This window comes from Cnephaeus nilssonii (genome assembly GCF_951640355.1).
Source record: "Cnephaeus nilssonii genome assembly, chromosome: 18".
In the NCBI taxonomy this organism is placed as follows: domain Eukaryota; kingdom Metazoa; phylum Chordata; class Mammalia; order Chiroptera; family Vespertilionidae; genus Cnephaeus; species Cnephaeus nilssonii.
In genome coordinates, this window is record NC_137089.1 from 15,255,764 (window position 1) to 15,279,704 (window position 23,941).

The window sequence follows — 23,941 nt, forward strand, 5'->3', positions numbered from 1 at the left end:
GAGAAACATCAATGTGAGAGAGAAATATCCATTGGCTGCCTTCTGCACACTCCCTACTGGGCATTGAGCCCGCAACCTGAACATGTGCCCTGACTGAGAATCAAACCGAGATCCTTTGATGCAAGGGATGATGCTCAACCAACTGAGCCACACCAGCCAGGGCTTAAATTATTATTCTTAAAGTATGTACACTTAACTTTGTGTGATCATAGATTAAGAACTTGTAGAGAGAGAACACCATTTGTTATAACTCCTTTACCTGCCTCATGACATCTGAAACAGTACTTTTATTGGATAGCATGAAAGATGAGAAAACTCTCACTGACTGTAGTCTCAAGTCTCTACGATTTCTCTTTTAATCTCTGTGTTGGGAAGTGTTTCCAAATAAATCAATGTATAGTAGTTATTAGTAGTTGCTATTGAATGACTTTTCTTTTTATTTTATTTTGGTTAATCCTAAAAGATTCAGTAAAAAACTAAGTAATGTGATATATTTCTATAAATCTTTAGTTAATCGAAGATTGATTTGTAGAAGTAATAAAGTTAACTGAGACTCATCTACCTCCTCTGAAAAGTACTGTGTTTAGGAACTCTCTTAACATATATGTACACATGTACATATCATGCTAAGAAGTCAGATTCTAGCAAAAGTATATGGCAGAGAAGAAATAAACAGAAAACTCATGGTCTGTGGAAGAGGTTTTTTTTTTTTTTACTGCTGTTATTTTTGTGTGTACTAATAGTACTAGCTACATCTGTTCTGACTGGTGAGTTGTAAAATATTTTAAGTGTGAATCCTGGTTTGTATGAAGTATAATTGCCTTATTTGTATCTTTTTATATGTATGAATAAATGAAAATGTGTTTATATTTATTTAGTTCCATTTACATGTCATGCCAGGAACCTAATTACAACTCAATAACCCCTGAAAATAAAGCATAAAATCTTGCTTTAGTAATTAATTGCATTTCATAGTAAACAAAATTAATTTATTCAAACTTTATGGTTTTTCTTCCTGGTAATAGTGGATTGCGTATATATTTTTAATTATCCCCGATCTCAAAGCTGTCGTTTTGTCTTCATTTCTTTTCTGATTAGAATGAAGAGCGATTCAACATGACTAAATAATACATAGGTATTATTTCCAAAGGGCCAAAAGCCAGTCATTCTAGATTTGCCTGGATCAGTGTGATCTGTAGCCCAAAGTTCTGGCAAAATTCACCAATGCAAAGAGTAAGCCTTATACTAAAAAAAGTGCCTTTGACTATGTAAATATAAGTAGAAATTAAAGAGATTTGTCATTTCAACTTGAAATGATATAGTCAACATCTAAAGGTTCAAGTCTTTTGTTTTCTTCCTCACTAAATATCTTCTTAGTTATAATTATTTCTACCACTCTTTTTTTTTAGTTTTCAATTACAGTTTACATTCAATATTGTTTTTGTTGTAGTTTTAAGTGTACAGCATAATGGCTGGACAATCTTATACTTACAAAGTGACTTCCGGTACCCACCTGGCACCATACATAGTTATTACAGTCTTATTGACTGTATTTCCTATGCTGTACTTCATATCCCATGACTGTTTTTATAACTACTAATTTGTACTGCTTAACCCCTTCATCTTTTTCACCCAGTCCCCCAAGCGCCTTTCCCTCTGGCAACCATCCGTCTGTTCTCTGTATCTATGAGTCTGTTTCTATTTACAGGCGTCTGACTTCTAGCATTGCCAGGGTAGGGAGTAGGGGTGAGGAAAAAGTAGGGAGAATCAGTAATTCCCTTTGTCTATAGGGCTGACCACCAAGGTTACTCCATTCTCAGAACTCCAAGGGCCCTTCGTGGCATGTGTAAGCCTGTGGCCTTAATGCCTTCCACCACCTTCATCTTCTTGTTCTTTTAGGCCTTACATACTCTTTCTTGGTCTGCTGGTTTGCAGTGCAGAAGGCTTCTCCACGTGAGGCCAGATTGTTTTCCTGCCCCGTACTAGAGAGTATTTGATATCCCATCTCCTCGGCCTTTTACCTATTCCAGGATCAAGTCAGGATCCAAGAAAGCCCAGCAGGACTCCAGCCTTCTGCTGGTGTTCCCGAAGTTTAGGAAAGGATATTATTCAAAGGGGAAAGAATATCTCGAAGGAAAATAAAAGAAAGAATGTATTTCCACGGGGAGGTCTGGGGAAAAGAAAAGGATGGGAAGAAATAGCGTTGGCATACTGAGCCATGGAACAAAACCATAATACTCGTCTCAAGTCTCAAGTTAGAGGATTTTAATACTCTTTCTCCGAGGAAATCAAAGGGTCGCCTTTGGAGAAAAAGGCGATCTGTGTAAAAGTTATTATATGATTCTTACCTTTTCCTTCACAGGCTTAATGAGGCAAACTTTTTGCAGAAATGTAAGTGTGGAAAATATATGTTCTTGTAAATTCCAAAAGAATTCATGCAGGCACTTTGTCATCTTCTCTGTGCGAATTTCTATTCAGTGCTTATAGTATGAGCAATATAATAATGACACTCTATAGTGTGTTTAAGAATAAATCTCAAGGAACCTCGTGATGCGACAGCTCAGTCGTTGCCTGCTGTGGTGAAACGTCAATGCAGAGTTCAAAGAGGCTAGAAAATAAATGTGTAGGTGAAACCGAACCATTTCAAAGCTGGAGTCTTTTATTCTGTCACCATGCTCACATCTAGCATAGAAATGTACCTATTTTTATTTAGATTGTGTACCTACTTGCAAACTAAATCTCTTGCTTTTAACATTAAAAGTAACATGTTGAGTAGTTCTTAAAGTTTTCTTTGGAGGCATGAAATCCATTTGTTTGGCTGAAGGTGTTTTTATTGAATTATTGTAAATGACTTTGTCAATAATTAAGGAAGTAAATGTAACCGTATTTTAAGTATATTATTTATTGTTTAGGATTCGTGGAATTTTTTTAAACATATTTTATTGATATTTTTACAGAGAGGAAGGGAGAGGGATAGAGAGTTAGAAACATCAATGAGAGAGAAACATCGATCAGCTGCCTCCTGCACACCCCCTACTGGGGATGTGCCCGCAGCCAAAGTACATGCCCTTGATCAGGATCAAACCCGAGACCCCTCAGTCCGAAGGCCGATGTTCTATCCACTTAGCAAAACTGGCCAGGGCGGAATCGTGGGATTTTGTAGAAGTAAGACCAACCAGGCTCTTTAAGCCTTTACTTTGGTAAAATTTACCGGGCTTAATACAAAACGCTTCTCTTCACAGTGAACACCTTCCAACATCACACGTACTTCTTTGTCGGAAGTTCTTATTACTAGGCATTGAAATGATACGGAAAGGTTTATTTTTAAAAAAAACAACACACATTTTTATTGTGATACAATTAAATCAGAGTGATCCAATTAGATCAAAGTGATCCAATTAAATCAAAGTGACCCAATTAAATCAAGGTAACCAATAAAATCAAGGTGATCCAATTAATTCAAGGTGATCCAATTAAATCAAATTTAGTCAATTCTAGTAAATCTAGTTGATAATGTACATTGCTCCACTCCAATCTGAAACAGTGCCTGGGACATGCCAGGTTTGCAATAAGTATGTGTTGAAAAACATCCAAATTGCCACATATTTCACAGCTTGTCAGACCCTAAACAAACAGTAACAGCCAGCATGCTGTACGTTCTCCACAGCAGTACATTCAAAGAGTCGTAAGTAAGTAAATTCTAATTACTTTCTAGTTCTTAACTTTTTTCTCCTAATGAAATGCTTTTACTAAACACATGGATGTACCCAGATTTAATTAAAGCTTAAAAAAAAAAATAAACAGTGCAGAAAATCAACTGTTTCTGCAAGCCCAGGCTTTAGATAAAATTTCATCACTTTCCCCCACCAAAAAAGTACACCATAATTGTGCTCATTCTTATTTTCATGAGTAAGCAATGTGTATTCTTTGGATTTTAAAAACGAATTATGCATTTCAGAACTGGTCGTTAGGGTATACCGTTGAAAACTTGTAAGCTTCTAAAGAACAGGGATCCAAAACAAAATGTGCTCAGTTAAGAAAAAAAATTAGTCATTACCAATGCCCTCCTAGATTTGATAATTATGTCCTAAATTAAGAGAGCTAATCATAAGTTAGGGGCCATCTCAGATTCAGTATTTAACTCTACATACACAATGGTCAGGACTTAGTTATTCAATCTCAAATGGTGTGTTTTAGGGTATGAATTTTGGCAACATTGGTTTTCCGATTTGTTTTTGTGGGGTTTTTTTTAATCCTCACCTGAGAATATTTTTTATTTTTTCCCATTGGTTTTTAGAGAGAGTGGAAGAGAGGGGGAGAGACAGAGAGAAACATCCATGTCAATCAAATCCATCACACCACCAAGGAGAGAATCCTGTGTTTAACTCTAGATCTACTGGATTCCAGAACCTGAGCACCTAACCACTACGCATACTACCACGGAAGTGGTCTTTATCTTTGGTTGACTTGGTGCTATTTGTGTCCAGCCAACAGCTCTAGGTTTTTTCTCTCTAGATGCTGTGTCCAAACTAAATAAGACATTGCTCTATTCCTAAGGCTTGAGTCTCGTTCTCTCTGCTCTTTCACCCTTGGCAACTTAATCACTGCAAAAATGTCTCTTGAAGTCTTCCCCAGTGACTTTATAATCTGAGTTCCCACACGAAATCCTCGTGCAGGCTCCTGTTGACTGCTTTTCATCTCATCCTGATGACAAGTAGGCCTGTGGATGGCTTCACAATCTATTCGCCCTTCCTTCAGAGACCAAGTAAGTCTTTTCTTCTCCTTGTGAAAGTACAAGTGCGCACGACTAATAGGACATTTCTTTCATCTTTCATCTTTTCTCTTTCTTTCTTTTGCTCCTGAATTCTACTGGTACCTTCTTAAAAACATAACCACTTCAGTCAGCCTGGTTTTCAAACCTCCCTGTCTTGGGCTTGCTCACCATTGATCAGTTCTCTGATCACTGGAGTGAACATGTTTTCCTGTGCTCAGTTTGACTTGACTTTGGGGCATCACCCTTCACACTCATTCTTGCCAATCCATGTGTTCTGCTGGAATTGGCCTGCCCCTGATGCTAGCGTGGACACTGCTCCAATCATAGTAGTTGGATCAAGATGAGCATGTGATTGATGATGAGCCAATCAGATCCTTTAAGGAGACTGGTGCTATTCAGCAAGCTTCAAACTCTCCCGAGAGTGAAGGGTCTAAGGATGATATAAGCCTGAAACTGCTGGTAGCCATCTTTTCCTCAAGTAGAAAGAACCTTGAGAATGGAGTCTGCACAGAAAATGCAGTATCGAAAATGGAGAGACACAGATTCCCGACCCCATGGTTTAACGCCTGCATCAAACTATCCCTAGCCCTGGCCAGTGTGGCTCAGTTGGTTGAATGTGCACCAAAAGGTCACTGATTCAATTCCCGGTCAGGGCATATGCCCAGGTTGCAGGCTTACTCCCCTTACTCCCCAGTCAGGGTGAGTGTGGGAGGCAGTCGATCGATGTTTCTCTCTTATCTCTCTCTCTCTCTCTCTCTCTCTCTCTCTCTCTCTCTCTCTCTCTCTCTCTCCTCTCCCTCTCCCTCTCCCTCTCCCTCTCTCTCCCCTCCCTCCTTCCCTCTCCCTTCTTCTCTTTCTAAATCAACAAATACATTAAAAAAAAAACATGCTTAAAGTCACCTCAGTCTTTGAGCATCATAACCATCACTAGGGAAATGCAGAGTAGATCTCTGTACTGTTATCAGGAGAAAGAGAACACCCACCCTTCATTAAGTGTAAATAGTATATAGACGGGTGTTAAGGAAGGAGGCAGATATAAAAACAGGAAGTTTCAGACCTTGCCCTGAGCTGGCCTGAGGGGTTCCGTGAAAGTTCTTCAGGGGACACCATGGAAACTTCAAAGCAAGAAAGAATAGCTCTGTATCTGAAATAATATTTCTGAAGAAAGGCTCTGTTGCTAACAAAAGCAAACAAAAGTCCTTTGAAAAGCATCGACACAACATTCATGTTAATTTTTCTAGAAGCCCAACATCATCTATTGCTCTTCACCTACTTTGTCTATATTTATGCCTCCAACTACATTTCATTTTTTTTTCCATTTTCCCTCTCAGGGCTCCATATACTCTTCTCTCCTTTCTCATGGGAGTCAGCTAATTCAGATGTTCAACAAAATTCAAATTCAGCAAATCTTTGTTGAGTGCAAGGTAGAGCTATGTGCTGTATTTTGTAACATTCATGAATTCTTTGAACTCCCTGAGAGGTTGGTAGCTATTTATATTTGTGTTTAGTGAATAAGGTAAAGTGATCATCCCAAAGGTCACTGGGAAAATTGTTCATAGAGCTAAAAATACAATTTCTACCCTAGTCAGGTGTAATACAAAGAGCCTGAAGTTTGGGAACAGACAGGCTTGGATTTATATCCTGATTGGTCACTTTATTTTTGGAACTTGAGCAAGTTATTCAACTTCCCCGAGCCTCAGTTTTCTACCCATAAGATGTAATACTCTCTACCTTGCAATGACATATATGGATTATATTAAATAATGTGTTAAACACATTAGCATAGAGTTGGCTCAGGAACCATTAGTTTCTTTCCACTCTACCAGGAAATACCTGTGTTCCTCTATCCAGGAGGATTTGCACATAAAAGAGGTCTCTGTTACATGTTAACTCCCTTTAAATACTGTTTTCCATTTAGATGCTCATACATGTAGAACATATTATGCTATAAGTCGTAATATTTAGTCATTTTATTATTGACTAGAGGACCGGTGCATGAAATCCATGCATGGGAGGGTCCCTAGGCCTGACCGCAGTCAGTGCCAATCTGTGGGGCGACTGGCGGGCCGATCAGGGGGCCCCCGCTGGCACCCACCTTGGCTGGCCTGGGGCCTGCAGGCTGGGGGAAGCTCCTGAGTTGAGCATCTGCCCCCTGGTGATCAGTGTGCATCATAGTGAGTGGTCATTCTGCCATTCGGTAGATTTGCATATTAGGCTTGTATTATATAGGATAAGACTCGTGTTGGCCAGTAGAGAGCAGGCCCATTACCATGGATTCTCAACTCGAAGACTCATAATAGAAAAGAATCAACATCAAATTATTTTTAAAATTCTGTTCAGAAAAGAGGAAGAGAGGAGGACTTGCAGACTTTCAACAAATTGCAACTTCTCTCTAGTCATCTGTATCTGGAGAGAATTCTATTTACAACAATTAGATAGTTAGGCCTAACGTACACTAGGCACTGCTCTAGAGGCTGGAGATACAGTGTGAACAAGGTGGACCATGTGGGGAGGAGAGAGGTGGAGACTGATGACCCATTCATCCTGTCCCCCACCCTTTATGGCCCTATGCTTGCTGTATTCCATCAAATCAAATCAGTTTAAATTTAATTAACTGGATTAAATTAAATTGATCAGATTCAATCAAACCCTGAGGTAAAGTTTTAATCCTAGCATAAGAATCAATTTTTGAAATAATTTTAAGAGCATAATTAAGTGTATGTACTTTGTCTTACTTTTTTAAAATATTTGACATAGGTTTAGGATCATAAATCCATACTTAGAATTTTACATTGTTAGGTAGATCAGTACTCCCAACACTCATTTAGTAATAACACTTAGGGTTTCTGTATTATTCCAGAACTGTCACGTTAATTCCCAAAATAGTCTCAAAATAAACTTTCATTCATTTCAATTTGATGTCTAGGAGAAGGAGATGGTCATGAAATCAAGTGAACAATTAAAGAATAGAAAGAACTCAGCATCACAGGTTTAAATGAAGATATTGAATTAAGACATTTTAGAAATATAAGAGTTTCCATTTCTATTACATTTAATTAAGTGGCTAAAAAATGACATAGTTAATTCTTATGTAGTCAGTGCTTTAAAAATTATCTAGACTTCTAGTACTGAACACTGCAGGTGATAAAAGTGAGAAACATTTTGATTTGCTTTCTAATAAGTTGGAGGTATGAAAGATGTATTCACAACATCATTTACTTTGTTGAATTGGATAAGCCATAATTGCATTTTGTAGAGCATTTTAAATATCAAAAAATATAATCTATAAGTAATGATTTAGAATGCTAATGAAGAAAAATCAATTCCAAAAGCCACAATCCACAGTAATAGTAGTCAGATGATTCATTCACATTCACCACGGAAGCTGGTATTAGCAGTTTTCATTTTAAAGTAGTTTCTTTTAACGAATAATGAAATAAGAATTAAAGTATGCCAGTGGTAATAAGCAGCTCCTTTATCAGAATTTATTCAGATAAAATAGTGTCCTTAGAAGCAAAGCAGCAAACTAAGACCTATTGTGTTAGGCCCTGGAAATCCTCATAATGTCATCAGAAAATAAAATTTCTGCCCTTGAGAAACTTAAGTCTTATGTATATTAAAATGTATTGACAAGTGTGTTTTTTAAGAGACTATCTTTAGAGATAATTCACCTTTCTTTAAACTGGAAGAATAATACCCACCATTGGTATAGAAACACCAGTTTTTAAAACAGCAGAAATAGAAAATGCCACTCGATTTATGGATAATCACTTTAAAGCTAAACTCTTAGAATAGAGACATGGTTTTTTGAGACAGCAAAGTTGTATAAGATGTTGTAAAATGTAGAATAGATCTAAATTATGCTAAGCAACTTGCTTAAATTTTCACCAAAGTGACCGACGAAAGCTTTTGAAAGCAATGTAAAGCTGAAGACCTCAGGAGACTTAGTTCCTCTCAAAGCACGTGACATTACAGTACTTTACTGGGGCTGCCATAATAAAATGCTGCAGACGGTGGCTTTAACAGCAGACGTTTATTCTCTCACAGCTTTGGGGGCTGGAAGCTCTCTCCCCCTGACATAGACGGCCAGCCCCGTGCTGCCCACTCACAAGGTCCTTTCTCCGTGCACTGCACGTCCCTGGTATCTTTTTTTGTGTCCAGATTTCTTCTCATAAGGACACCAACCACAGTGGGTTAGGGTCCCCTCCTAACAGCCTCATTTTAACTAAATCACCTTCTCTCCAAATACAGCTACTAGGGCTTGGGGCTTCAGCTTATGAATTTTAAGGGAACACGGTTCAACCATCATACCTACAAAGTGGTCATAAATGAGATAATGCATCACAGTAAGTTTTCTCCAGTTTATTAGGAACAAGTAAGGGATGAGATGCAAAGAATAGTGTCTCCACTTTAAGACTTCATGACCCTGGATGAGCAGGAGCTTGGGAGGCACCTTTCCCAAGTGTTTAGAAGTGTGACTGATTGTCTTCAGGTGAAGTTGTACCTGTGGACAGAGATTATACCAGTACCTTCTGAAGACATGTTCAAACTTCAGGATATTGTCATTCTTCCCAACCCCCCCAAGTCCAAAATGATTTACCAGGTCTAGAAACTAAGAAACATTGATAGTAACAGCAACTCAATATAGTTGTCAAGTTCTATTACAGGAGACAAATTAATTTTTGGATTAAAAAAAAATGGCATACATTTTTAATACCACAGATTTTAATATATAGTGTATGGCTGTTGTTATATACAGAAAAGAATTATGTTAGAAAAGATATGTTAAAGGGACTTTGAAAGAGTACATTTATCAAACTGTTAGTTATATCATTTCTTGTATATATACTAGAGGCCCAGTGCACGAAATTCGTGCATGGGTGAGGTCCCTAGGCCTAGCCAGCGATCGCGGCCTATTAGGGCCAGGCCGGCCGGGGCCTGCCGGCTGCCAGCTGCCAGACAGAGCCTGCCAGATGCAGGGAGGCACCACGGGAGGTTGGCTATGGGAGTGCACTGACCACCAGGGGACAGCTCCTGTGTTCAGCATCTGCCCCCTGGTGGTCAGTGCATGTCATAGCGACTGGTCATTCCAGTTGTTCTGGTCGTTCGGTCATAATGGTTGCTTAAGCTTTTCTATATATAGATAAATTAAGGCGGACATGCAGAAACCTATTTAAATCATCAAACTAAGTTAAGAGAGCAACTTAGGACTGAAAAATGCATTGAATTTTCGACACAAGTTTTAAAAGTTATTTTTTTATGCAAGTAGAAACTGTACTTTTCATTTTAATTATGCTAAGTGAAATAATTAAAGCAATTAATCCATTAAAAATTACTTCTAAAGCATTTAAACTTTTAAGTTTTTGCTTTGGTGACTTGTACAAAGAATGGTTATAGCTACTTCTCAGTTGAGTAAGGGAAGAAGCAAAGCCGAGTTTGAATATTTTAAATTGACACTTACTACACCTACAAAGTGGCTCTACAGTCAATACCACAAGTAGTTGAGGCAGATGGACCCTTTGCCTTCCATTCCACCCACATGAGAATGCTAGATTCAATAGAGCAAAATCGTTTGGGGACATAAATTTATCCCTAGTCCATCTAGCCACTTGAATGAAATAAAAGCTGTGAGCAGTTATTCACAAATGGACTTACATAGACACAAAGAAATTAACCAAAGAATTTATATGCATGTATGCATAGCCCATAGACACAGACAATAGTGTGGTGAAGGCCAGGGTGGAGCAGAGTCTTGGTAGAAGAGGGTGGGGGGAGTGAAATAGGGGATATCTGTAATACTGTTAACAATAAAATATATATAAAATAAATATAAATGTACCGTACAGTATCCTATATAGTGAACCTGTCTAGATATACATCATTAGGGGGAAATTCAGAACTTTGTAAATGCATGTTACATTTTAATTATCTTTGTAACTTTCACATTATAATCATGAAGAATGAAATCTAGGTGATAAAAGTATGCCCTAAAAGTGGAATTAATGAGCTTGAGGTGGCTGCTTTGTCAAGCTTGACTTAATCATGAACCTTTCTTGCCTGACACGATCCTGTTACATTAATGTGTAGTATTTGTGTGTGGTGTTCTCCCTCGGCCTCCGAGGAGTGTTGCAGAGGCTGGTGTTAAATTTCTATGGACAGTATTGGTGAAACTTGAATGTATTGAAAATGTGTGTGCAGATAGCTCTCTGACATACAAATGTCTGACAGAAACTTGGCCTCAGCCTCTCAATCCTTCGCCTCTGGAACACCTGGTTTTAAAAAAACCACTGGGCCTTTTTGACAAATCTGGGTTCAGTTTTAGAGGAAACAGAGAAGCTGGGACAAAGCTGGGACTCGGGAGAACTGAGCCAGGAAAGATTCTCAGGAGAGGTTTGTTTTTAACGTGAGAAAGTCTACCAGTTCCAGATTATTTTTAGGTGTCACTTTTAACACTGCGAGAAATTTCACCAATTAGTTAAGGATATTATTGTCTGAAAATGAATCTATCTCTGAAAGACAAATTTATTCCACCAGTTTATTTTCACCCTAAAACTGGCCTGGTATTAGCAATGCTCCCAGAGTACAAGCTTTAATTGGAGGTGGGAGGACGTGCAGCTGATGATTTGGAATTTCTGAGCTTCGTAGTCACTATTAAATGAGATAGTTTCACAACAACTATAAGGTCATTGCTATTATTACCTCCCATTTATGGATGAGAAAGCTAACTGATCCATCAGGGGTTGAAGTCATCGCCCGAAGTCACATAGCGAGGAAGTAGAGGGGCTGGGATACATGCTCCAGCCTGTCTAATTTCAGAGTTCACACCACTAACCACTGTGCCTTCCCAGCTCCTCAGGAAGAGTAAGTCAGCATCTGACCAGGCTGTGTGGAGGTGCCCACGGAGTAAGGAGGCCAAACTTCCTGTCCCTCACCAGGGGGGATGGAAACTGGGGACTGTCTTAATGCTGTTTGTGAAAAAGCAGAAAGTTAAAAGCTGCAAACTACTAATGCTGGGAGGGGCCCAGTGACCTTCAATGCAGAGACAAATCAAGGGACAGAGAGAGTAAATGATTTGCCTAAAACCACATATCTGTTAAAGAGATATCTAGTTAATGATACTCTAAGATAAGAACAGGCATATATGGCCCTGGCAGGTTTGGCTCAGTGGATAGAGCCAACGTTGGCCCACAGACTGAAGGCTCTCGGGTTCAATTCAGGTCAAGGGCACATACCTCAGTTGCAGGCTCCATACCTGCCCCTGGTCAGCAGGGGAGCATGTGGGAGTCAACCAATCCATGTGTCTCTCACATCTCTCTCTGTCTCTCCTCTTCCCTTCTACTCTCTCTAAAAATCAATGGGAAAATATCCTCAGGTGAGGATTTAAAAACACACACATACAAACATATGAACTTGAAATGTTTGCAAGCGTCTGATGAAGGCTCTCTGTCAGTTTCTCTGGTTTGAAGAGGAATAAAAGCTGGGCCTGGCTGACCATTTTCACTAGACCCAGCCAGCCCATCTTCTCCTCATGCATAACCAAGGTCTCTGTCCAGCTGCAGAGCTAGCAAACAGGAACTGGCAGGTTTTATTGGAGGGAACATGAAAGGTAAAATAAAACTTTAAATTACAAGATCCAGTCTAGTGTATTCCTAACAGTTATGTAGATGTAACCTGATAATATAGTAATAATATTTAACATTTAAATTATTTAGTATTACTCCATGAGGGCAGCAATATTTGTTCATTTTCGTTCGCTGTTATATCCCCAGTAACTAGAATAGTGTCCGGCATGTGGCAGGCACTCAACATATATTTACTGAATTAATATGCATCATTTTTCTTATCTGTAAAATGAGAAGTAGCTACTTTATAGGGTGTTAGGAAGATTGAATGAGGCAAAGTATATGCAGACTATAACATTAGCTATTATCAGTGTTTTACGTAAATGGCCATAATTAATATTAGAGTTCAAATATTAATTCTTTTCTGGCATTGTCTAGCTCTTCTGCTTTTAGGATTCATGACTTAGATTGTTAGAGATTTCCCCCTTCATTCCTCAGTCAAATCTTACCACCGTTTTTTAGCCTAATCAAGAAATTATTTTGCTTACTTCCATTGACATTTTTTTGTTATAAGATAAAGGCAAAAATTACAATAAATCTCATTACAAAAATAATCATTCAATCTTTCTTTTTTATCTTCTCATACCCTAAACATCTTTTGACTTTATCAACCTTTGTGAAAGTTTGGCTTAAAAACTGCTAAGGAGTAATATCTGCTGTGTAGACAGCAAAAATACTTTTGAAAACGGAATTCACAAAAGCTTACAGTTTATTTACACCATATTGACATTAATCTGGGGATGTGAGAAAAGATTGTATATTTTGCATTTCATATTCAAGTCAGGGGTGATTGCCCAAGACTAGTAAATACTTTTAGCAATTTGAAGTCAGGATTAAAATGTTGACTATGTGGGTTTTATCTCTCATGACTTAAATGCAAAGATACTTTGTAACAGCAAAAATATGTAAATTTGGGGATTCTGAGACTTGGTTTTGATAACACAAAATATACCCACAAATATTTTTACTTAGCATAGAATTATTTACCGCAAAGAGGAATAGTCCAAAGTGGCAAAGGTAATTGACATCATTGTGAAGATTGAGGTAGAGACAATACCCATATTATCAAGAATATGAATATATATATGTGTGTGTGTGTGTGTGTGTATATATATATATATATATATATATATATATATATATATATATATACACATATATATATCAAAAATGTATATCAAGAGGAAGAAGTCTGCCCAGTCTACAGCATGGTTCTGTAATCTACCCTGAGCAATTCTTATCTTTCCCAGCCAGCCATTCTGGGTTGACTGGAAAACACTCAATTGTGGCTGCATAGCAATCAATGAGAGTACTTTTTCTACTTCTTTTTAGCATCTCCACCTCAGGGCCTTCCCATGTGTTTTTCCCACGACTTCCCAGAGGGCCTTACTTCCTCTGCTCTTCCCTTTGCTAGTAGTTTGCATTCTCATCTTCATCACCTACGTCATTTCTAGCACAGAAAAGGGCCAGACTGCCAAAGGCACAACTGTGTTTCTGATTGAACTAATCGTGGTCTTGACACGCTGTATGACTACTTCATGTAATGACCTTTTTATGTATTCACGTAAGGAGCCAAGCCTCTGTTTCAGAAAACTAACCTTAAAATTTTAGTGATTTTTTTTTTAGAAACTATTACAAAAACTGATGCATAAATGGCATGTAATTTTCTTCCCTGTTAGAACTGATGGACTGAAATACGTGTATGGCTAGGTAATATTGATATGTTTTGATTTTTTAAAAGGCAAATATAGATTTAACATTAGCATATAATTTAAATGAACATTATGGTGTTAAAGATTTATTTTCAGTATTTTAATTCTGAACCAAAGAATTGACTGAATAGTTCATATTAGATCTCTCACCTATGTTTTGTGTAACTGTGTATGGTATGAGACACCTCTGATGTAGTCTACAGGGCACTGAACCTGAAGTCAGATCACCTGAATTTGAGTCTTGCACTTCCATGTTCTGCTTAAGCTAGTCATTTAATACTATTGACTCCATTAGCTAATTTATAAAGAAGAAATAATGATGACATTCTCAGGATTGAGGTGAGAATTAAGTAGCGTAATTGGTGTGCTATTTTCATATTTATCAAATAGAATGCTGTGATAGTATATGCAATCTATCTCTAGATATCTTTTCTTCAAAAAGATTATTTTTCTATTTAATGGTAGAATCTTTTTTTCAAGTCCATATTTTGCTTTTAGAAGGCAATTTATTTTGTATATTTATGACTCACTTTTTTTCTCTAACCTTCCGGTGAATAAGGAAGTTAAAAATAATTTGAATACTGGATTATAATGATTCTGGAACTACACTTAGTTTTATATAATGAAACTATATAGTGGAGCATCATTTGAGAACTATATCCAAAGCCATTGGAATGTATATTCTCATATGGAAGAATGACATTTCCAATCTTATATCTTCATGTGAATTTTAAAATTCCTTTGGGGGTGATAGCACTTAGAATGGAATGAGGAATAAGAAATAAACTTGTTAAAACACATAAACCAGAAATATTATTTACTATACATAGGGAAAAAGTTGAGCATAGGACAAAAATATTTGTAAATTTTCTCAATAAGTTCAGTATATTCCGCAAGTTATTCAAGACTAGAGGTCTCTGGCCATCATGGTGGTTTGTCTGATACTCTGTGCCAGTGGTCAGCAAACTGTGGCTCGCGAGCCACATGCGGCTCTTTGGCCCCTTGAGTGTGGCTCTTTCACAAAATACTACGTGAGGGTGCGCATGTACAGTGCGATTGAAACTTCGTGGCCCATGCGCAGAAGTCGGTTTTCAGCTCTCAAAAGAAATTTCAGTCGTTGTACTGTTGATATTTGGCTCTGTTGACTAAAGAGTTTGCCGACCACTGCTATATGCCAACACTCTTCTTTCTCCTTAAAGCTCTCTTTCCTGAAGTAAGGTGGTTCTCTTCTTTCTTCTCCAGTCCTCCCTACTCCTGCTTGTGCCACTCTCTGTCACTTCTCCGGATCTCTAAGGTCCTCACATAGGAAAAAAATATATATCAAAAAGCTCCCCAGCACAACCTTGTTCTGAAACTGCAAGAGAGAAATGATGCTCATGGAGCAGTAGATACATCTGGACTATTCCAGACTAACCTCTTCTTGGTGTATAAAGCCAGGTCATATGAAGCCAGAGAAGGCAGGGCCCAAACAACTCAGACATGCAGTCACTAATAGAAACCCAAGATATGTCCTGGCAAAGTGACTCTCAGCCATCATTATGATGTCCCTGGATGCCAAAACAAAAGTTTTCAATCCTGGCCAAATACTTTCCTAGGATATCCCTGCTCCAATCCCTCTTCTTTGATACTTTCCTCTTGATCATAACTCAGTACACATATGCATGTACACATACACACACACATATATATAAACACGTATGCATAATCATGAAACAATACTACAATTGATGAGTAACTACATGGGCTCCACTCTGACACTTTATTTCATTTTATTTTTTAAATGTTGATTAAAACCTAATACATTATTTTCATGACTCACTAAAAAGTTTTTTTTAATTAGATGACTGATAAAGAGCTTTCAATTTCCAAAGTTCTTTGATTCCCTTTATTCTTACAACGAAATGTTTACTTAGTGAGAAAGTCTCTATTCTCTGAATAAAAGCAATGTGGTATGAAAAAGTGCTCATAGCATTCCTGGCTTTATCAATGTTCTATTGAAATGCTCCTTTTTCAGGAAGGTGAATAATAAACAGGAAATTGAACTGAGAGAGTTGTAGGAGTATTGATGAGAAAAGACAAAGCCTGTCAGAAAAACGGGCAAAAAAAGCTGATGATTCTGTGTAAGCAACCAAACGTCGTTATTATGGGATGGCAATCGTATTTGTACTGAAAGTTTTCTAATTTTGATAAAGATGTGAGACCTTGTATGCATTTTCTGTACATTCTAAATTGTGATGTCCCAAGGCCAAAATCGTTAACAAACCTAAAAAACGGTGTGTGATCTGCCCTCATCTCAGCCCCCGCCTCTCTCTCTGATCTCCCTTCCTTCTCCCTCCAGCTACCCTGCTCTTCGCTGTATCATGTCACACCTCCGGGCCATGGCACTGGTTCTCTTTGCCTCAAACTCACTCTTCCTCACATGTCTGAATGGCTGACTTCCTCTATACTTCCTGAAACCTCTGTTCAAATGTAGTCAGTGAGGCCCACTGACTGCCCTTTTATTTTTATTTTATTTTATTTTTTATATATATATTTTATTGATTTTTTTACAGAGAGGAAGGGAGAGGGACAGAGAGCTAGAAACATCGATGAGAGAGAAACATCGATCAGCTGCCTCCTGCACACCCCCTACTGGGGATGTGCCCGCAACCAATGTACATGCCCTTGACCGGAATCGAAATTGGGACCTTTCAGTCCGCAGACCGACGCTCTATCCACTGAGCCAAACCGGTTTCGGCAACTGACTGCCCTTTTAAATTGCAGACTGCCCATACCCCTTAATTTAATTTTTTCCTATTTGCATGTATCCCCCTTTTAACACTATATAATTTACTTATTTATTATGTCTCTCCCCCTCCTAGGATGTAAGCTCCCAGCAATCTTTTTTCTGCTTTGATCACTCTTGTGTCCTGAGTGTTTACAAAGGTACCTGGCATATACCAGGAGCTTAATTAATATTAATTGAGTAAGTGTTTGAATCTCTGAGCAAAGAACTTAGATATATATATACTACTCAGGGAATCCTTATTGTATGAAAGAACCATTTTGGATTGTATAATTTGCTTTTTATAGAGCACTTTGAATTCCCTGTTGCACATACCCAACAATCCAGCTGTGACAGGTTAGGACTGGAATCATTGTACTCTACGTTGCCACCGCCCTGGGTAGGAAATAGAGTGGATGAGTAGTTTGTCTAAAGTTACAAAAAGGGGGCAGTCTTCTGACTCCTATTAAAATGGAATTGCAGTTGCTTTAACATTCTGGGGTAGAGATTTGCAGTGTGCAGAATGGGACATGTCATTTCACTTATAAACTCTTTTCTATCTGGTATGTCTGTGTTGCTTCCAAGTTTATACTAAGAAGATGTTACCTTTTATTTAGATGTTGAAGCCTTACAGCGTTTATTGTCATTCTTGGCAACAATAGGGAGCAGATTATTTAATTTGGAGAAAGAAAGCATTAAAAATGTATGAAATTAAAGCAAAGTTGATCAACATCATAGTACTTTTTATTGTTGGCGCTTTTTCCGGCTCTTGATTGTCTTACAAAACTTTTCTCCCTCCGTTGACTTTTTTATCCTTTTCATAAAGGAAAGGTGAAAGTGGAAGCTTTAATTCTAGGTTTCGTGCAACTTGTTAAAAACCGGGAAGCTTTTGTGTAATGAATTGGGGGAAATTTCAGTATTTCCGATCGATGCATAAGGAGCGTTAATATTGTATGTGAAACGGAGGGGAGGGAAAGTGACTTTCAAAAACGTGCCTGCTCTGTCACCCACCTGCGATGCCTAACGTAATTGCATCTAATCCATCACCCTTCTCCGGCCCTAACCACGCGGGCCGGGGCGGGGAGGGGGGCGGAGACGGCCCGAGCTACTCCGGTCCGAGCAGCCCAGACCCTGCGGCGCGGGCTCCCGGGCGGCCGAAGTGCCGGGCCGCCTCCCTCCGGCCGCTGATTGGCGGGCCCCGCAGCATCAGCAGCACCTCCCGACGCGCGGCGGGCAGCGAGCCTCCTGCAGCCACCGCCTCCGGGATCCCCGGCGCCCTCCCGGCGAGCCCGCGGACTCTCCCCGCGAGCAGCTGCGTCTTCGCCCGCCGCCGCCGCCGCCTGCATCCGCTCTCCTTGGCTGCGGCCCAACAGGTGGAGGTCCCGGCAGCCCGGAGAGCCACGTCTGGGCCGGGCCGCGCCGGGGAGGCGGGGGCCAGAACCCCAGGGTCGCGCGCGGCCCCATCCCGGCCCCCGACGCGCCGCGGGCGCCGCGCCCCAGCCGCCAAGACGCCTCGCATCCTGTACCGCGGGAAGAGCGGGGCTTCGTCCAAGATGGGCCGACAGGGCTTGGGGGGCGCCGGCGCCGCGGGGCGCTCCATGCAGCGCTCCCAGAGCCGGAGCAGCCTCTCCGCCTCCTTCGAGGCGCTGGCCGGCTACTTTCCCTGCATGAACTCCCTGGAGGAGGAGGAGGAAGGTGAGCCTGGAGTTGGGGTTCCTGTCTTGTTTACCTCTCGAACCTCGGGGAGTCGGTGGTTGGGGGGTGGGCGGGGGAGAGAACTGTAAGAAGCAGGGTCCCTGCCCCCCCCACCCCCGATCTCGGGGGCTGTGATGGGGCGAGGGACCCCCGGAGCGCGCCACCTGAGCCAAGTTCTGACCGCTGGTGGTTTGGAGAGCTCCCTCCCCAGCGCCGACTGGGGCAGCAGTTTGCTGGTGAAGTGGACTCATCAAGTGCTTGGAAGTTGAATGGGTCCCGGTGGGAGGCAGGCGGCGCCTGCGGGGTGCTCCGCGCTCTGTTTTTTGTTTACCGTAATCTCGGTATTTGCATTTAAGCCCGAGGACGGAAATGCTCAAAAATTAAAGGTAGCAGCAAAACTTTGAAACAGGGGTCCCAGGATGCACAGGTGAAGGCTGACACCACTAGAGGCGGGTTGTGCTGTGGAGACTTGGAACTTAGGGCACAGGATACCGTGGCTCTCACCACTGGTGTTTGAGCGATGGCTTTATAATGAAGCTGATGAGAACAACAGGTGAGGGGACTCACTGTTTCAAGCTTTTCGCCAAGTGGTTTCAAGCCCTTCATAGAGTTTTGGATAACACAACACGTTTTCTTTATAAAGAACTTCCCTGTAAGTTTTAACTGACACTGAAAATATAATTTGTAAATCAAAGTAAGAACTGACGGCTGAATGATAATAGCGTCCCAACATTGGAGATACCGTTTATTGATTTATTGATATACTAGTTGTAAGTTGTGTTCACCCTTACCCATAAATACAGAGGTTATCATCCTCGTGTAAACCCTATTGTACATAACGGGATTTATTGTGCTTTCTTTCTGAGACCATCAATGATTTCTTATTGGGAAATCTGTAGTGAGGCTTGATTTGGAAGAAACTACCTACCTGCTCTCAGAAGAGGTAGAAATAGTTTTTCCCCTATTTTGCCCAATGGGGAACAGGAGGTGAAAGACAGAGGAGGAATAGTGTGTCTGAAAGTGGCCTTCAAAATAATTGGCTAGTTAGAGCTACCCAAGTTCCTTCCAGCTTACTGTTGCAATATCAGGTTGCTATTGATCAATACAGGTTTAATATCAGGGTACTTCCCTAAACATGGTTTAAAATTTTCATAGTAGTCCTTTGCTGTTCTTGTGTGCACATGTACATTTCATTTATTTTCTACTAGAGGCCCGATGCACGAAATTCGTGCAAGAGTAGGCCTTCCTTCCCTCTGGCACCCTGGACCCGGGCTTCCCTCACAGCCCTGGCTTCGCCCGGAAGGTCGTCCAGAAGGACATCTGGTCTAATTAGCATATTACACTTTTATTATTATAGATAATTACATGCTTAAAATTTCAGAAAAGTAAACACGTCAAGAATTTAGAAGCTCAAATTAGGTAAGCAAATGATTATAATTGTAGCTAAAAATTTCTACGTTTATTGTCAGCCAGGCACTGTGCTAAGAACTTGACATGTATTTAATCTCTTAGGCCCATGACAACCGTAAGAAGCAGTGCATGCTTTCATTATCCCCATTTCACAAATGAGGAAACTGAGACAGAGAGAGGTTCAGAAACATGCCCATGTTCACCCAGATGGTAGGTATGAGTTACCTTTGAACACAGGCCATCAACAAGACAAGCTATGCACTCAGTTTCAGCCTACACTAGATTACTATTTACATATCCTTAGCTACAGTCACATACCTAGTAGTGGCGAAGCTGGAACCCAGGGGTGCCTGAAAATCACATTTAAATAAAACACATTCTGGGAGACTTGTTTCTCAAAAAAAATTTTTTACACCAGGTCTTCAGTCTTGAGTTTGCTTCAGTTAAACTATCATCGCTAAGCTGTAACCAGAATTGCTGGCTTTACAAAGTACCATCCTAAAAGCCTTTTTTGTGACCAAAAGAAAAAAGCTTATATCAACGTGAAGATTTTCAAAATTTAAGGTACATTCGTTTAACTTTGGCCCTTGCAGACTGCTCCCAAAGGAAATCCCTACATCTACACGTGGCTAAATTGGAACAGGTTTTTGTCCTATAATATGGCTCCTTGAATTGCCAAGACAAAATGTTCCATAAGGAAGCCAGCATTTAAAAAATGAAACATATAGTTCTTTACAGGTAACTGGAGAGGAGGCATTTTCTATAAATGAGAGTTCTTCCCACTGAGTTACTGACCTTTTACAGCCAAGAGAAGAAATCCTAACTTGCTTTTTGATTTCTCAATATTTCTACCACCCTTGAAAGTCCTGATTTTTTATTTATTTATTTATTTTTTAGGGTATTTCAACATACCCTGCAGAGTTGTAAAAGTTAGAAATCAATGGCCTGGAGCAGTGTTGCTTCACAATTTTTTTTATTGAAACAACCCACAGAGGATACATGAAGTTCATGTGGCTAACATACCCTCAAGAGCCTAAACAAGAATATGTTATTATAGTCATAACTGTGAAACCCATTCTGACTTATAAAGAAAAGTAAGTCCATTGCAGCAGATGAACTTCACACTGTTTGAGAACAACTTGTCTATCGAGAGAGGTGGTCAACAGTGGTTCTGCAAACTCATTAGTCAACAGAGCGGGAAACCGCAGCTCGGCTCGCGAGCCGCAGTTTGCCGACAGCTGTTCTAGTAGATCAGTTCAGCAAGCCAGTCTGGTTGTAAAGCTAGCCTATTTTTTGTCTTTTCGGAAATAGTGCCATAACTAAATAACCTCACACGTACTCTGTCTTCCAGTTCCACATTCTCATTTCATTCTTGTGCAGTGTATCCAGACATTGCCTTTCTACAGAAGAAGTGCCAAGAAGTTGATGGAAAGACCATGTTCTTCCCATTCATTTGTTCATGCAGAATTATTGGTTGTGGTTATTTTATGTGCTAGTAGCTTTGCTAGCTCCTGAATTAGTTGGATATGCTCCCTACCCTCTTAGAGTTTTCAGTCTCATGGAAATAGGTATTAATGGGAGTAACTGAGTAATTGTAAGTGCTAGGAAGGTGAAGTACAGAGTGCAATGAAAGATGATAAGAAAACCTCATCTAGGAGTTAGAGAAGGGTGCCCTGGGAAAGTGAGAGGTAAACATGAATTCAGGCATCAGTGACGAGCCTCCCGCACACCTTTGACAACTTGCCCAGAGTCCACAGCTAGCAAGAGGTGGAGCTAGGATCTGTACCCCGGATCCGGCTCTGGGGTTTAGAATCCTAACTACTCTGGGTATTGTTTCTTTATTATTACACTGGATTTTCTTATAATATGCTATATTCTTTAAAAAATAAGTACAATAATAATAGTTACCATTTATTGAGCACCTTCTCTGTGCCCCATTTCTTTGATTTTGTGTTAATTCTTCAAGGAAGTTATTATTTTCATCATTTTTCGCATGTGAAAACTGAGACTTAGAGAAGTTAAACAACGTGGCCATGGATGATAAATCTCCATGGGGCTGATTTCAGTGAGGATGAAAGGGGCATTCCTATAAGCAAAACAATTTATGATTGCTGACTGGTCTTTTTTTTTTTTTTTTTAAGCTTGCAGGGTTTTTTTTCACATAATTTGATTTTTTTTTTTTTTTTGCTTTCTTGTTCTTGGGTATATTCCAGATAACTGTTCTCCAGTAGACATAATATCTATTATATTTATACTGTTTTTAAATTATAATGTGACTTGATTAGGACTTTTTGAAATTCAGTGATCATAGATTTACACATCTTCAAAATGCCAATAATAGGGACAGGACATGGATACAGATTTATAATCTAAATATGTTATCTTTTCTAGGGGATATTATTTTTTGCTAGTTGATGATTATGTGTAATAAAATATTTCCTAAATGAATCCATACCATATTCAGCAATAATACGATGATTTTCTGTTAGATTTACATTCTAGGCAGATAAGGTGAGGCAAAAGATTTTGGAATTAAAGAAAATAAGTGAACACCAGTTTCCCTCGGAGTGCTTATCATGTATCACCTTTTTAATCGAAGATTCAGAATCGTTCACTGTCAAGTGTCCAGACAGTGCCCTTAAAGCAATTTGAAACTCTACTACAAAAGTCAAGTTAATCCCCAAATTTGCTTTCAGCCTTCCGTATGTTCACTAAATTCAAGACTAGTCATGGGGATGACCTTCCCTAGGGAGACAGCTTGTACGAAGTGACTGACGAACACCCGTTAGAAAGTTGTAATGGCAGCACCCCATTGCCTCCAAAGACTATGGTTTCATGTAAATGCTCTCTGCTGTTCTTACATGTGATTATTGATCACACAAGATCAGTCTATACATTTGTTCTATCTCATATTGTAATGGTGTGTGATTGGAGGAGATGGGGGTTTACTTAACGCTACGGATATATAATACTATTTGAGCAATTGAAGAAAAAGCTAACCTAAAAATGATAATATCAGCTCTAGTTTTGAAGTATCATTTCTTAAGATTTAGATTTTGCCTGACGAGACTAAAATGAAAGGACTGTTTATTTTAGCCATTTCAGTCATCGGTTTTTCCTTTGTAACTCCTGTAAGTCAGGGGCCAGGATGGCGCCATTTGTCAGTGAAATGGGCCAGATGTCATGCAAAGGGGAAGAGCAAGGACTCTGAGAAGCTGGCGGAAGCTCTCCCGTCCATCGAGGAATGGTAGTGCTCAGTTCTAAATAATTGATGCCAAGTTGAATAGCAGCCCAGGGTTGGCAAATCCACTCTGACTTTTTCCTCTAAGAGAAGCTGTAAATCTGGATGTTACTTAAAACATTTAAATTTTAAAGTGTTGGCACCTAAATGAAAAATGTTAACATCATTTGGTCCAAACAAAGTGTACCTATTGACCAAATATGTGCCACCAGCTGGCAACTTCTGTCAAGGAAATGCTTCCTCCTCAACTTTTTCTCTCCGTTTTCCTTCTTTCTCATCCCCATGGTCACCTTGATAGTTTAGGACCACATTAGCTCACCTTTGAAATCATCTGAGTCTCCCAATCTGCTGTCTCTACCTTCTGCATCTCCCCACTGCTATCTAACTTCATTGCCTCTGTATCAATTCCCTTAAACATCATCTGGATCTTGACACCGCTCTTCTAAAATCTTCGGCGGTTTCCTTAGGCTTGGCACTCAAAGTCTAACAATTTGGTTCTTCCATAGGATAGCTTCCTTCTACAGCCTTAGGAGCCCAGTGAATCAATGAAACTAAGCCTTCTTGCTCTTGACCTCCAAATTTTTGTCTATGCCTTTCTATTCTTCCTTTACCACTGTACATGCATGTCTAATTGCCCTTCACGTTAGGAATGTTGCCCCACATCATACTGCAGAACTAGCCCTGCCGAACTACCACTTCTGTTGGGCACAGACATCACAGCGT

General features: G+C 39.7%; 1 protein-coding gene across 4 annotated transcripts in view; it reads left to right on the forward strand.

Annotated features, from left to right (window-relative positions):
• The window catches only part of RIMS2 (regulating synaptic membrane exocytosis 2), a 355,739-nt gene that overhangs the window by 315,901 nt on the left and 15,897 nt on the right, over window positions 1–23,941 (forward strand). The window contains exon 1 of one of the 4 annotated variants that reach the window (XM_079795975.1): window positions 18,209–18,567. The exons of the other annotated variants lie outside the window; for them this stretch is intronic. Coding sequence (XP_079652101.1) covers window positions 18,426–18,567 — 142 coding nt within the window. The 5' untranslated portion in view covers window positions 18,209–18,425. Of the gene's footprint in view, window positions 1–18,208; window positions 18,568–23,941 lie in introns of those variants that run through there. 4 annotated transcript variants of the gene reach the window in all.